This window comes from Agelaius phoeniceus, chromosome 6, assembly GCF_051311805.1.
Source record: "Agelaius phoeniceus isolate bAgePho1 chromosome 6, bAgePho1.hap1, whole genome shotgun sequence".
Lineage (NCBI taxonomy): Eukaryota > Metazoa > Chordata > Aves > Passeriformes > Icteridae > Agelaius > Agelaius phoeniceus.
Genome location: NC_135270.1, coordinates 40,790,240 through 40,801,210, shown reverse-complemented (window position 1 = coordinate 40,801,210; position 10,971 = coordinate 40,790,240). Strand labels below are relative to the sequence as shown.

General features: G+C 51.9%; 1 protein-coding gene across 1 annotated transcript; it reads right to left on the bottom strand.

Moving 5' to 3' along the window:
- Nucleotides 1-8,694: 8,694 nt before the first annotated feature.
- Nucleotides 8,695-10,722, bottom strand: VRTN (vertebrae development associated). The gene has a single exon (XM_054635797.2). The coding sequence runs from the start codon at nucleotides 10,720-10,722 to the stop codon at nucleotides 8,695-8,697; it is 2,028 nt and encodes a 675-aa protein (XP_054491772.2).
- Between the last annotated feature and the right edge of the window lie 249 nt (nucleotides 10,723-10,971).

Sequence of the window (10,971 nt, the reverse complement as noted above, 5' to 3'; positions counted from 1 at the left end):
CAGCAGGGGTGGGGGGGTCCCTGCTGATTCTGGTTGAGACAAAATTATTTGGGCTGCCAGACCAGAATCTACAATAAGATACAGCATTTGCTTCTAAATTTGTAATTCTTCCAGCTGGTTCCCTCCAGGGGCTTCTAAGGGTGGGGGGTCCAGCAGTCTTCAGCCCACTTCCCATGGGCAGCCCATGCCTCTGAACCCCAAACTGCTTCTTTGTCTTTTTTTAATTGGAGCTGCATGGGGAAGGAGCAGGCTAAAGGGCCAACAGAATTAGAGTCTTTTCCACTAATAGCCTGAATCCCTGATGAACTTGTCAAAGCGGGGGAGAAGGGGCTGTGCCAGAGCATCCCTAAGGGGGGAATTATGCAAATGCAGAAATTAGTTGGAAGCAGCCTGAAGGGAAACATGTGGAAATTTAAATCCAAGGAAGAGCATGATCACTGCTGAATAACTTATAGACTCACAGCATCTGCTGTAGCTGCCTAAGCAGAAGGGAAAGAAGCAAAAAGGCAACAAGACACAGCAGTCAGGGAAGGTTCAAGCTCCAGAAATTTGATTGAGCTTAAAAAAAAAAAAAGTTAAATTAAACTACCAGTGGGTGTGGAAGAAGTGACTCTTCATCCCCTTTCTCCTGTCCTCCCAGAGAAGGGGTCCCTCTCCCAACCAGGACCCTCAGCTCAGGAGCAGAGCTCTGTAATGGTCCAGATCCCACAGGGGATACTCAGAAATTTGGGGAGAAGGAGGAATAGCCTCAAGTTCTGGCCTGGCAACATGTCTAGCTCAGAAAGAAGGAATGGAGGGAGCCTGGCAGGTCACTGCTGTGGGAGGTGATGCGAAGGGCAGACAGTGCAAAGATGATCTTTGTGTAGAGGGGCGGTGGCAAAGTGAGATCTCTGGTGACCGATGAGGGAGACTTTGGGGTCTCTGAGATGGGGATGGGAGAGAGTTGGTAAAACAGTGACATCCTATAACCACAACCTGCTGTCCTTCTCTGCATCCCAGAGCTTTCTAAAAAATAACCACAAGTGGTACTGAAGAGTTCCATGACACAGCAGAACAACTCCCTCTTCTCCATTCATGATTGGGACATCTGTTTGTAACCAAGTTCCCCACCAGATGACTGCAGGTGCCTGTCCCTGTGAACACAGGTTACACTGGCACCCTCAGCACAGGTCTTTCAACCCCCTGGCCTCAGCAACCCTGTACCATCACCCTCCTCCCCACTGCTCCCCAAATGCCCATGTCCTGGCTCAGTTTCCCCACCAGTACTACCAGCCTTCATCCTAAGCCAGTGACACTGAGTGACAGACATGGACAGTCACCAGAAAGCCCCTTCCCTGCCCCCTTCCCCAAATCTGTGCACAAACACCCCTCTCTCATTTCACTCTGTGGCCTTTGGGTTGACAGAAGTGCCATGACCAGGTGTCCCAGATGTCCTCCTTGCTGTGAGGACAAGAACTTGGGGACCACGCCAGCCCCACTCCCTGGACTGGTTGAACATCCCCTCCATCCCTCCCCTGCCTTGGAGATGCTCCTTGCTCAGCCAGGAGCTCAGAGCAGCACTGTCTCAGGTGTATTGGGACTTGGCTTCTTTTCACAGCAGTGGAAAACACATTGTCTTCTAGCTTGAGCTCCTTCTGTAACCTCCACAGCATCAAGGTGAGCACTTCCTGTGGGCCTTTCTCTTCAGAAGCAGCTAAGGAGAGTGTGGATGAAGGGTGGGGGTGGCCTTTGAATCCTACCTCCTTCTGGGGTGCAGCCAGGAAGAAAGCTGCTGAGGAAAGAAGCCCCAGCTCCTCAGCACAGATCTGAGTGATCAATACATCTGAGCTGTCACCTGCTCTGCTGCCACTGCTCACCCCTGGCAAGTGCTGTGGTGTGCCAAATCAGTCTCACTGGCTACAAACAGGAGCTGGGGAGTACTGATGGGGGATGCTGGGATGGGGCCATGCTGGATCTCACTCCTCCTCCCACAGGTGAGAGGATGGCAAAGGGGAAAAAATGTGGTGTGGTTTGTAGGGGACTCAGAACCCTGTGGGACACTGTCCCCAGCCACTGGGATCCACTAGGACAATGGTCCTCCCACACACTCCCAGCCAACCTGCCCCTGCTTGGGGTCAGCCCCAAGGTGGGTGATGTGGAAACTACCAGAGCAGGATATGGGGTGTCCTTCCTGCTGCACTCCCAGCACCCTCACTCCCTGGGAGGACAAAGCCCCTCGCAGAGGCAAAGCCACCATCTGCTCTTTCAACAGCAGCCATCAGGGGGGTGGGATTGCAACCATGCTGGTGAAATTAGCTGGAAACAGCCTGAAGGAAAACATGGTGGCATGGTGGAGCAGAAATGCCTTTATTTCACCCCCATCTCTCATCTGGAGGATGGTGAGAAAAGAGACATGGGGAAATAAAAGCAGGGTGAGTCCTTAGGCTCACTTAATATCATAGTGAGTGTTTTCCCTTCACAGTAATCGAGTAAGGAAATAGCTAATTATCTGAGACAGTGCAAATTTTTATTTCTGTCAAAAAAAAAAACCTTTAAAAATCATGTAGCAGTGCATCTCTTCACTAGTTTATCTTTTCCTCCTTGCTTCCCAAAACCAGCCTGCAGTGGAGAGAACATGGGGAGGCACAGCCTGTGGCAATGCCATCTCTCCTGAGGCTGGTGAGAGAGGATTTTTGCAGAGAGAAGCCAATTAAGAGCTATTGCTCAGGCAGGCATCAGCTGCTGGGAAATCAGGAGCTTCATTACCTCTGTTCTCACCACACACGCAGGCACCAGCTCACTCTTGCACTGACTCTGGCAGCCACACATGCCAGAACACACTGCTGGGGTCAAGCTGTCCCCATGGGGCAAGAGGACAAGTGCTGCCAAGAGGAGACAGAGCAAGGGCTAGGTGGGGAGCCCTTGCTGAGGGGTGTCCATGGTCACTGGTGAGTGACAGGGCTTGCTGTGATGTCTCTGGAGGGGCTTGGTCAGTGAGGGTGACGCAGGAGGGTGTTGGCACCACCCTCCACTGCTCAGCTATCCCTTGTGGTGCCAAGGGACTGTACCCAATGCAGCCCCCTCTCCACTGCTCCACTCCATGTCCTGGGGGTGTCCAGGCACAGGGACATTTGGGGACCAGGTCTGCAGGTGGGCTGCTCGTCTGAGCTGACCCTGGTTTTGCTCTAGTTGATGTCTGGGCTGGATCTCAGAAGCAAGGAAGGTCTTTGCAGATGGACCACAAATGCCCTTTAGCAGGTGTATGTTGAAGATGCAATTTAAATATTCTCATTGATGGTACTTCAGAAGATTTGAAGACTCAAGACTAACAGGTGTCAGAAGCACCCAGCTTAGGAGTTCCTGGGCCAGATAGAGCCTGTGTCTCCCTACCCAAAATCAGCAGGATCTCCCCTGAGCAGAAAAGCTAGTGCTGCCCCTCCAGCTATGACAGAGAGTGGGATGGGGATGAGGATGGGATGGGATGGGGGCAGTGGTGGAAGAGCCTCTCTTCTCCCCCCACCCTGCCCCACTCCTGCCCATTTCTGCTCAGGAGCTTTTCTGGCTGCAGGGCTGTGCTCAACTTGGTCCCATCCTCTGAAGGCTTCCCAGAAGAAATGCCCCTGCTCTGCAATTGCTCCATCTACTTTTGGAGACACAATGCTTAACCAGTTTTTAATCCTTGCAGCATTTGCTGACTTAATTTTTAAATAAATCTAAAATGTCAGGCAGGATCAATCCCAGTTTCTCACAGAGGTCAGAGTGCAGACAGAGTGCTGCCTGCTCCTGGCACAGGGAGCTGAGGGACAGCCCAGTGGGCAAGGAGCCCTTCCAGCCACCCAGGCAGGCTCCCTGCCCAGACTCACCCAGTTATGTAAGTGCCTTGAAGATATAACTTTATTCTCAAGCACCTGAGTTTGGCAGGAGTGTGTGTCCATCCTGCCACAGCTCTCCTACCTTTCCCAGCACTACAGTTACTGAAGTGATGGAAAAGGGATGGGGAGATCAGTAAAGGAAGATGCCAGGGGAGTAGAAATGAAATTAAAATATAAGTGCAGTATCTGTTGAAATGCCATCCTCAAGATAGTATAGGAAAGTCTAGGCATAGGCACCAAACTCTTGACACTATTAGGCTAGAAAAAGCAAAGTTTGCTTCCTAAAGTGCTTTCATACCTGAGTACTTTCTCCAAAACTGCAGTATTTTCCAGATATTGACTGTGCTAAAATAACCTTAACACATCAGCTTGTTTTCTAGAAGAGGAAAGGCTGGAACACTGCATCTGGAACTTGGCCAAACTGCTGGGATGGAACCACACCAAGAGTTGTCAGGTGGGGGCTGGTCCAAGAAAGCTAAGACAGGTATTAATGGGCTGTTGATATTTTAGAAGATCAGTTGGGCTGGAGGGCAAGATCCTTGAGGATCTATATGAGGACTGATTTTCCATATTTTCAATAGCAAGCTGGCATAGGAAAAAGTGTCATTTGCTACATACCTTAGTGTCATTTGCTAAGAAGACAAATTAGGAGGGTTTTGAAATGCAGAAGAAGAGTAGAGAAACCGGGCTACCTTGAAGGCAGGAGTGGTAGATATGGGATGAAACGCAGGAAACGCAATGAGGTGTTGCCAGCAGGAATTGCTGCAGCAGGCAGGGAGGTCCTCAGCTGGCAGCAACCAGGGAAAGGCCTGAGCCATTGCTCTAACATGCAAAAGGCAGATCTTATGTTTGGGTAATTGGTTCAGTAAAAAAATATTCATGAAGCATAATGGCAGGGCAGTGATGGGCCACAGCTGGACTCCAGAAGACATTTTCAGCCACAGCACATGAGATGAATTTTAATGGCAAGGAGGCAGAGCGGGTGGTAGAGGAACAGGGAACAGTGACAGTGGCTGGCATAACCTGCTGGGACAGAGGCAAATGGTTCCCCACAAATACCCCTGGGGCACAGGAGGAAAAAGATTCTGTTTGAACAACTGAATTGGCTTGGCAGCACTAGTTGCCTGTAGTCAGGACCTATGGAGGGAATTATGCAGGGGACTGATAAAAAGATCCCTTTTTTTCTTCTCATTTTTTTCCCCTCCCCATACAGATAGTCTTGATAATGAATTGCTGCTGTGCTTGTCAGCACGTGAGCAGTTTTGAATGGTTGCTCTGGCTTCTCTGTCTTCCTGCTGCTACTTCTCTACTCTGATGATCCCAGGGAAGCACAGGAGCTATCCTGTGAAATGCAACCCTTTTGCCACCTTGATGTGCTTTTAAGACCAACCCTATTGCTCTTCACACCAACAAACAAGCTGCCTGTACAAAATCTGGAGGTAAAGCCATGCTTGAGCTAACATATATCAGCTAAATGTCCCAAAGTTTTGCTTGGGCATAATCAACTACTCAGCACCTGGGCAGGCTCTGCTGCACTGCACTGCCCACCTTCAACACCCCTCCCAGGGACGCAAATGAGATGCCTTGGTGGCAGGGCAGAGGGGAGCCCTAAATTACAGGTAAGCTAAAGGCTGGTCCCTATGTGCTTTGCAGCCCCCCAGCTTCTGCTTTTCAGACACCTTTTAATTTTCATCTTTTCTGGGGTCAGTATTTATAAGCACCTGTCTGTGAAAGAGTTCAGGTGACACCTGAGCTAAAGCTCACTGCCCAGGTGCAAAGGGGCATTCACCACCCAGTGCCTGGCACTGTGATGTGGAGCAGCAGAGCCTGCCTCAAACTCACCTCCCAGCACCAGCCCAGTGTGATAGCAGCACGACATTTACCAATCAAGTGCTACAATTTCCCCCCATTTAAACTGTGCTCAGCCACAAATGACATCAATAATGAACAAGCACTCACCATTTAGGTGCTGCCAGCTGGCAGTGATCCAACATGGCCTGCTGCCATCAAGGCACAGGGAGGGAAATGAGTATTATTCTCCCCACCATGCCCCACCCAGGCATCCAGCTAAGGGCAAGGAAAATATTACACCTAGATCTTTTCATCAGGGCTTCTAAAAATTGTCTTGCAAAGGGTAGTGGAGCCCAGTACCCAGAAGAGGTTCATCCTGCAACTGGCCAGGTGTGATGCATGCAGCATTCCCAGTTCAGGGAGAGTTGGGTGATGTGAAGCAGAAGCCATTCCTTCACTCTGCAGAGCACTGGGCACACCACAAAGGCTCCCCCAGGCTCTCCTGATGCCCACCTGCCCCCAGCAGCACCTGACCACCACCCCTTGTGCTGTGCCATGCTGACGGATGCCCCAGCCCTGCTGTCAGGCACAGGCTGCCCCAGGCTCATGGCCATCCAAATAGGCCCCATGTTAGCACCAGCCACCATCAGAAAACCCACCCTTCCTGCTGCTTCCCTTGGCCCAGGCATGGCAGAGAACACTCTGGGGGGGTCTTCCATCCATTTTCACAGCTGCTGCCACAACCACCACTGCTGCTGAAAGCAGCTATCTCCAACCTCCAGCAGTTTGGAGACATAGGTAATCTTTCTGCAGTAATTACCAGCTCACTCCCTTAGAGGAGTTCATGGATGAGTCCTCCCTGGCAGCTAATTACTTCAATTACTTCCTGACACAGAGCCCAGGGCTCTCTGCAGCAGCACACAGCACTGCTTGGCAGCTCCCTGCTCCTTATGTGCCTCCCTTCCCAAAACAGCAAGTGCCACAGAACCCCTCCTCTGGGACCACAGAGGACATGCTGGACTGGATGGGCAGTGGTGAGATCCCACCATCACCAAGGACAAGGAGCTAAAAGGTTTCTTAGACATGCCCCAGGTCCTGGTTCAACACAGCTGCCTCACCACAGGACAAGCCTGAGCACCCCCTTCTCCTGCCAGGCTGCTGCAGAAGAAAGCTCAGCAGAACTTTCTAGCACAGGGCCCCTCTGCCTGGAAGGCTCACAAGGAGTGAAGCCAGACTACATCAGGAACAGGAACAGGCTGCAGCCAGTGACAGGTTTCAGACACCTTAAGGAAAAACAAGTTATTTGTGAGCAGTTTTGGGAGGAGGTGGGGCAGAGCAGGGGGAAGGATTTGGGAGACACACCACGTGTGTTATGGCATCTCCCCTTAACATGGTCACCAAAGCTCCTAATGCCCTCTCAAAGGCCTGAGAGTAAGACAAGAGTCAGTCCTGCTGACCCAGCCTCAGGAGCTGACCTTGTAAATGCAGAGCTTGGGAAGCTCTCCCCACACATCTGTAGGTTGCTCTGAGTTCTGACAGCTTCCTGGGAAGCAAGACCAGGTACTGCAGTTGTCACCACAGCAGTGGTACCAATGGTACCAGCCAATGGTACCAGCCAGCCCTAGACATCCTACAGCTTAGTCCTGCACAGCCATGCTGACAGACAGCACAGGAGAACTCACACACTAAGGGGATGAGGGTTTTTGGAGTCAGGCAGAGACCTCCTCAGCCCTACTGATGCTCACAGGGCAGAGGTACAAGCAGGTGGTTTCAGCCTCCCAGTACACCACCACCACACTTCAGGGCAGGACCACCAACATCTCAGACATTGTCCATGCATCCCTGCTGTCACACAGGGCTGGGCACATTGGTTTATCTCCAGCCTTGCATCTGATCTGGAAAGCAAGCCTTAGGCTCTTACCAGGGAAAGCACAGCTCCAGCCAGGCCTCTAGAGAGGCGACATCAAGCAGCAGACACTCCCCACCAGGAACCAGAAGAGGACCTTCTCAGGAGCAGGGATTGAGGTGTGCACAGTCTGTCCCTGCCCATTCAACAGTTCTAGAAAGCAGAGGGAGGGGGAAAAAAAGCCTTGCCCAGAAATCATGCAGTGAGAGTGAGAAACCACACAGGACTAGGAGCGGAAGAGTCTTTATTGCTTTGGTTTCTTACAAGTGAGAAATACGCATCCATGTTGCTTGCAGCACAGCACAGGGGATGCAGGGACACTGGGCACACAAGTTGCAGTCTCTCCACATTCTCCTAGACTTCAGGGAAGAGAGACCCTAGAAAAGTAGGGTAGCTGCCAGCTGAGAGAATAAAGGTTTGTGTGAAATGTTATTGCTACAAGACCTGAAAGGTCAGGGACAGCTTCTGCAGAGCCTGCAGAAGACACTGACTCCTAGCTTAGCATTCCCAGCATACAGATTACAGTGAGGACACAAACAAGTCCCCTCATCTACCAGTCTCTGCTCCATCTAGGAAAGATCAGGGCAGCCAGAGGCAGGTATTAAAAGCAAGAGCTTCACTCATCCCAAGTGAAGCTTTTATTCTCCTTAGCTGGGAAAAGCGCAAAGATGCTTCTTACATAAAGCTGAGCACTCCCCAAACCTCTCCTCACCTACAGCTGAGCAAGTACTACTCTGCCCACTGATGAGATGCTAGGCACCTCCATGCTCATCCTGAACATCCACATTACTCATTCAAGCAACCACCTGGGGCAGAGAGACTTTCACATCCTCCATCTCATGAGGCCCAGCAGCATCCCATGACACTGGCACAGTATTACCTCCCTTGCTCATCCTCTGAGCACCAAGAAAGGAAAATTACCTGGCCCCTTTCCCTTGGGATACTCAATGCCTTTTCCTTCCACTCCTCCAGCCTCTGGTAATAGGCACTATAAGGATGCTCCCATACCTGATTGAACCAAACAAAAAAGAAAGCCAGAGACTAGGAACAAAACAAAACCAAACCAGAACAAAAATTAGCGAGGCCCCAACCTGGGCACTGCACCAGAGAGCCAAAGGGCACACCAGCAGAGGAGCTGTGGCCAGCTCAGGCATCCACCAATGTCAGCCCATCGTGCAGGGCACGCTTCCACATGTAATAGGTGGAGCGGGCCGTGAGTGGGAAGCGGGCACTGAACTCCTTGTAGGTTGGGAAGGTCTTCGACTCAAAGCGCTGCTGCAGGAACAGCTTGGCCTGTGCCTTGAACTGGGCAGTGGCAATGACATCCATCACAAACATCCGGCTGCTGGCTCTCTCCGACACGGCATAGCCCGAAATGCTGGTGTTGCACGGCAGGGCAGGCACCGGCTTATCTATGTGCTTGGTGGCTACTTCCACATGGCACTGAGGTTTGAGGCCTGGCTCTGCTCTTGGAGGTGCCAGGGAAGACATACGGTTCAATGGCAGGCTGGAGCTGCTCCAGGGCAGGCGACGCTGCCAAATGGTTTGGCCACTGCCCTTCCAAAACCAATAGGCTGTGGAGGAGAGAGATGGATAGCGCAGGCGGTACTTGCAGAATGGCAGCTGCCATTGCTGGACCTGCCTCCTGGCCACGTCTCGCAGCTGCTTTCTCCAGCACAGAGAAGGATGGAGCTGCAGCAGACTCCTGGATGCTGGCCGGTCTCCATTCCGTCTCTTCCTAACAGGCACACTGTTTGGCTTCAACTGCAGGAATGGCTTTCCTATAGCTAGAGTTTTCTGGTTATCCAAGGGTGCCTGGGGGTGTTTGAAGTTGGGGTTCTCCTTGATTGCTTTTCTTCGCCAGTTATAGTAAGTGGACCTGGAGATGCCTGGGAAGCTGCGTTTGAAGCATCTGTAAGGCACCAGAGTGTTCATGGAAATGCATTTCTCCAGGTAGGATTTGGCTCCTTGCATAAAGATTCCTGCTTGAATGGGATCTGGGGAAGTACTTGAGGATTTTAAGCTCCCCTGTGGATTTCTTGGCTCATTCACATCAGCCTTTTTTGGGACAACGCTGTGAAGTTCCTGCAACCTGTGGGCCTCAGACAGAGCAGAGGTATCACCATTGACCATGCTCTGCATCTCATGCTTCCAGGCATAGTACGTGGATCGGGAGATTTCTGGAAACATTTGTCGGAAGTGCTGGAGAGGGATTACATTGCCCTCCTGAAAGCAGGACTGGAGGAAGTGTTTAGCTGCAAACCTGGCAGCCGCTTTCTGCCGGTGCTCCCGAGACTGGCGCTTCCAGCGGTAGAAGGTGCTCTTGGTAATGCTGTAGCGGTCACGCAGGTTGGAGTAGGTCAGCTGGGGGTCACTGTTCAGCAGCTCAAGGGTCTTCATGGGCTGGACAGGAGGCTCTGGTGAAGGTATTGTGGGTTCCAGCTCCTCCAGGCCAACCACAGCCACAAAATACTGCGCTTTGAAGACCTGCCGGGAGAGCTGCTGCCCCGACCACATGATGTGTAGCGTGGAGGTTCGTGGGCCACACTTCCTGGGCCGGATCAGCCGGTTAAAATAGGGTCGGATCTTCAAGTTGCTCATGGGATAGATGGAGTAGATGTTACACTGCAGTACTGAGGCAAGAGCATAGACATGCCACATGTTGGCAAAGGTGCCAGGAAAACAGGTAGCTTTGATATCAGCATCAAAGATGGCTTCCAGGATAGCCATGGGGAGGCTGGTCATCTCCGGGGTCTCCTCAGTGCAGAGGGAGTAGCGGGCAGCCTGCAGCATGACTTTGGAATCAATCATGCCATTCAAGTAGTATTGTTTGTGCAGCAGCATCTCCACCACAGTTCGCACCTGCAGCTCCAGGCTGAGGCTGGGATTGCCCCAGAGCAGCACACTAGCAGCCTCAAAGAGGCGGTTTCCCTCACCCTTGCAAACGAGAGGCAGCATGTTACTTGGGGCATCCTCAGGATAGAGGCTCCTGGCTACCCGGTCAACCTCCAGCTCCTCTTGGAACTGACTTCCACAATAACCAGGCAGGGAGAAGGATGACAAGGTCCTCTCTGCCTCCAGTGCAGCACTGGTGAGGCCCTCCAGACCAAAGCATTCGGTGGCTTCCTGTAGCTCCTGCAGCACAGACTGCACCAGCTGGTGCCTCTGGATCATCCTGAAGGATGGCAAAAATAAAGAAGTCACTGGAGATGAAAACATTGCACATTTCAGACTGGCAGTGACCCAGCCTCCAAGTCCAGCTCCTGCCCAAAGGACAGGATGGGGAAAAAAGGTAGAGGAAAGGCCACCGTGCACATTCCAAGGACAAAGGAGGAAGCCCCAGTCCTCACCAGGCAGACCCAGGAGTGGAACAGCTCAGCTTGCTCACCAGTGACCTCCTGTGGGCAACACATATGGCACACA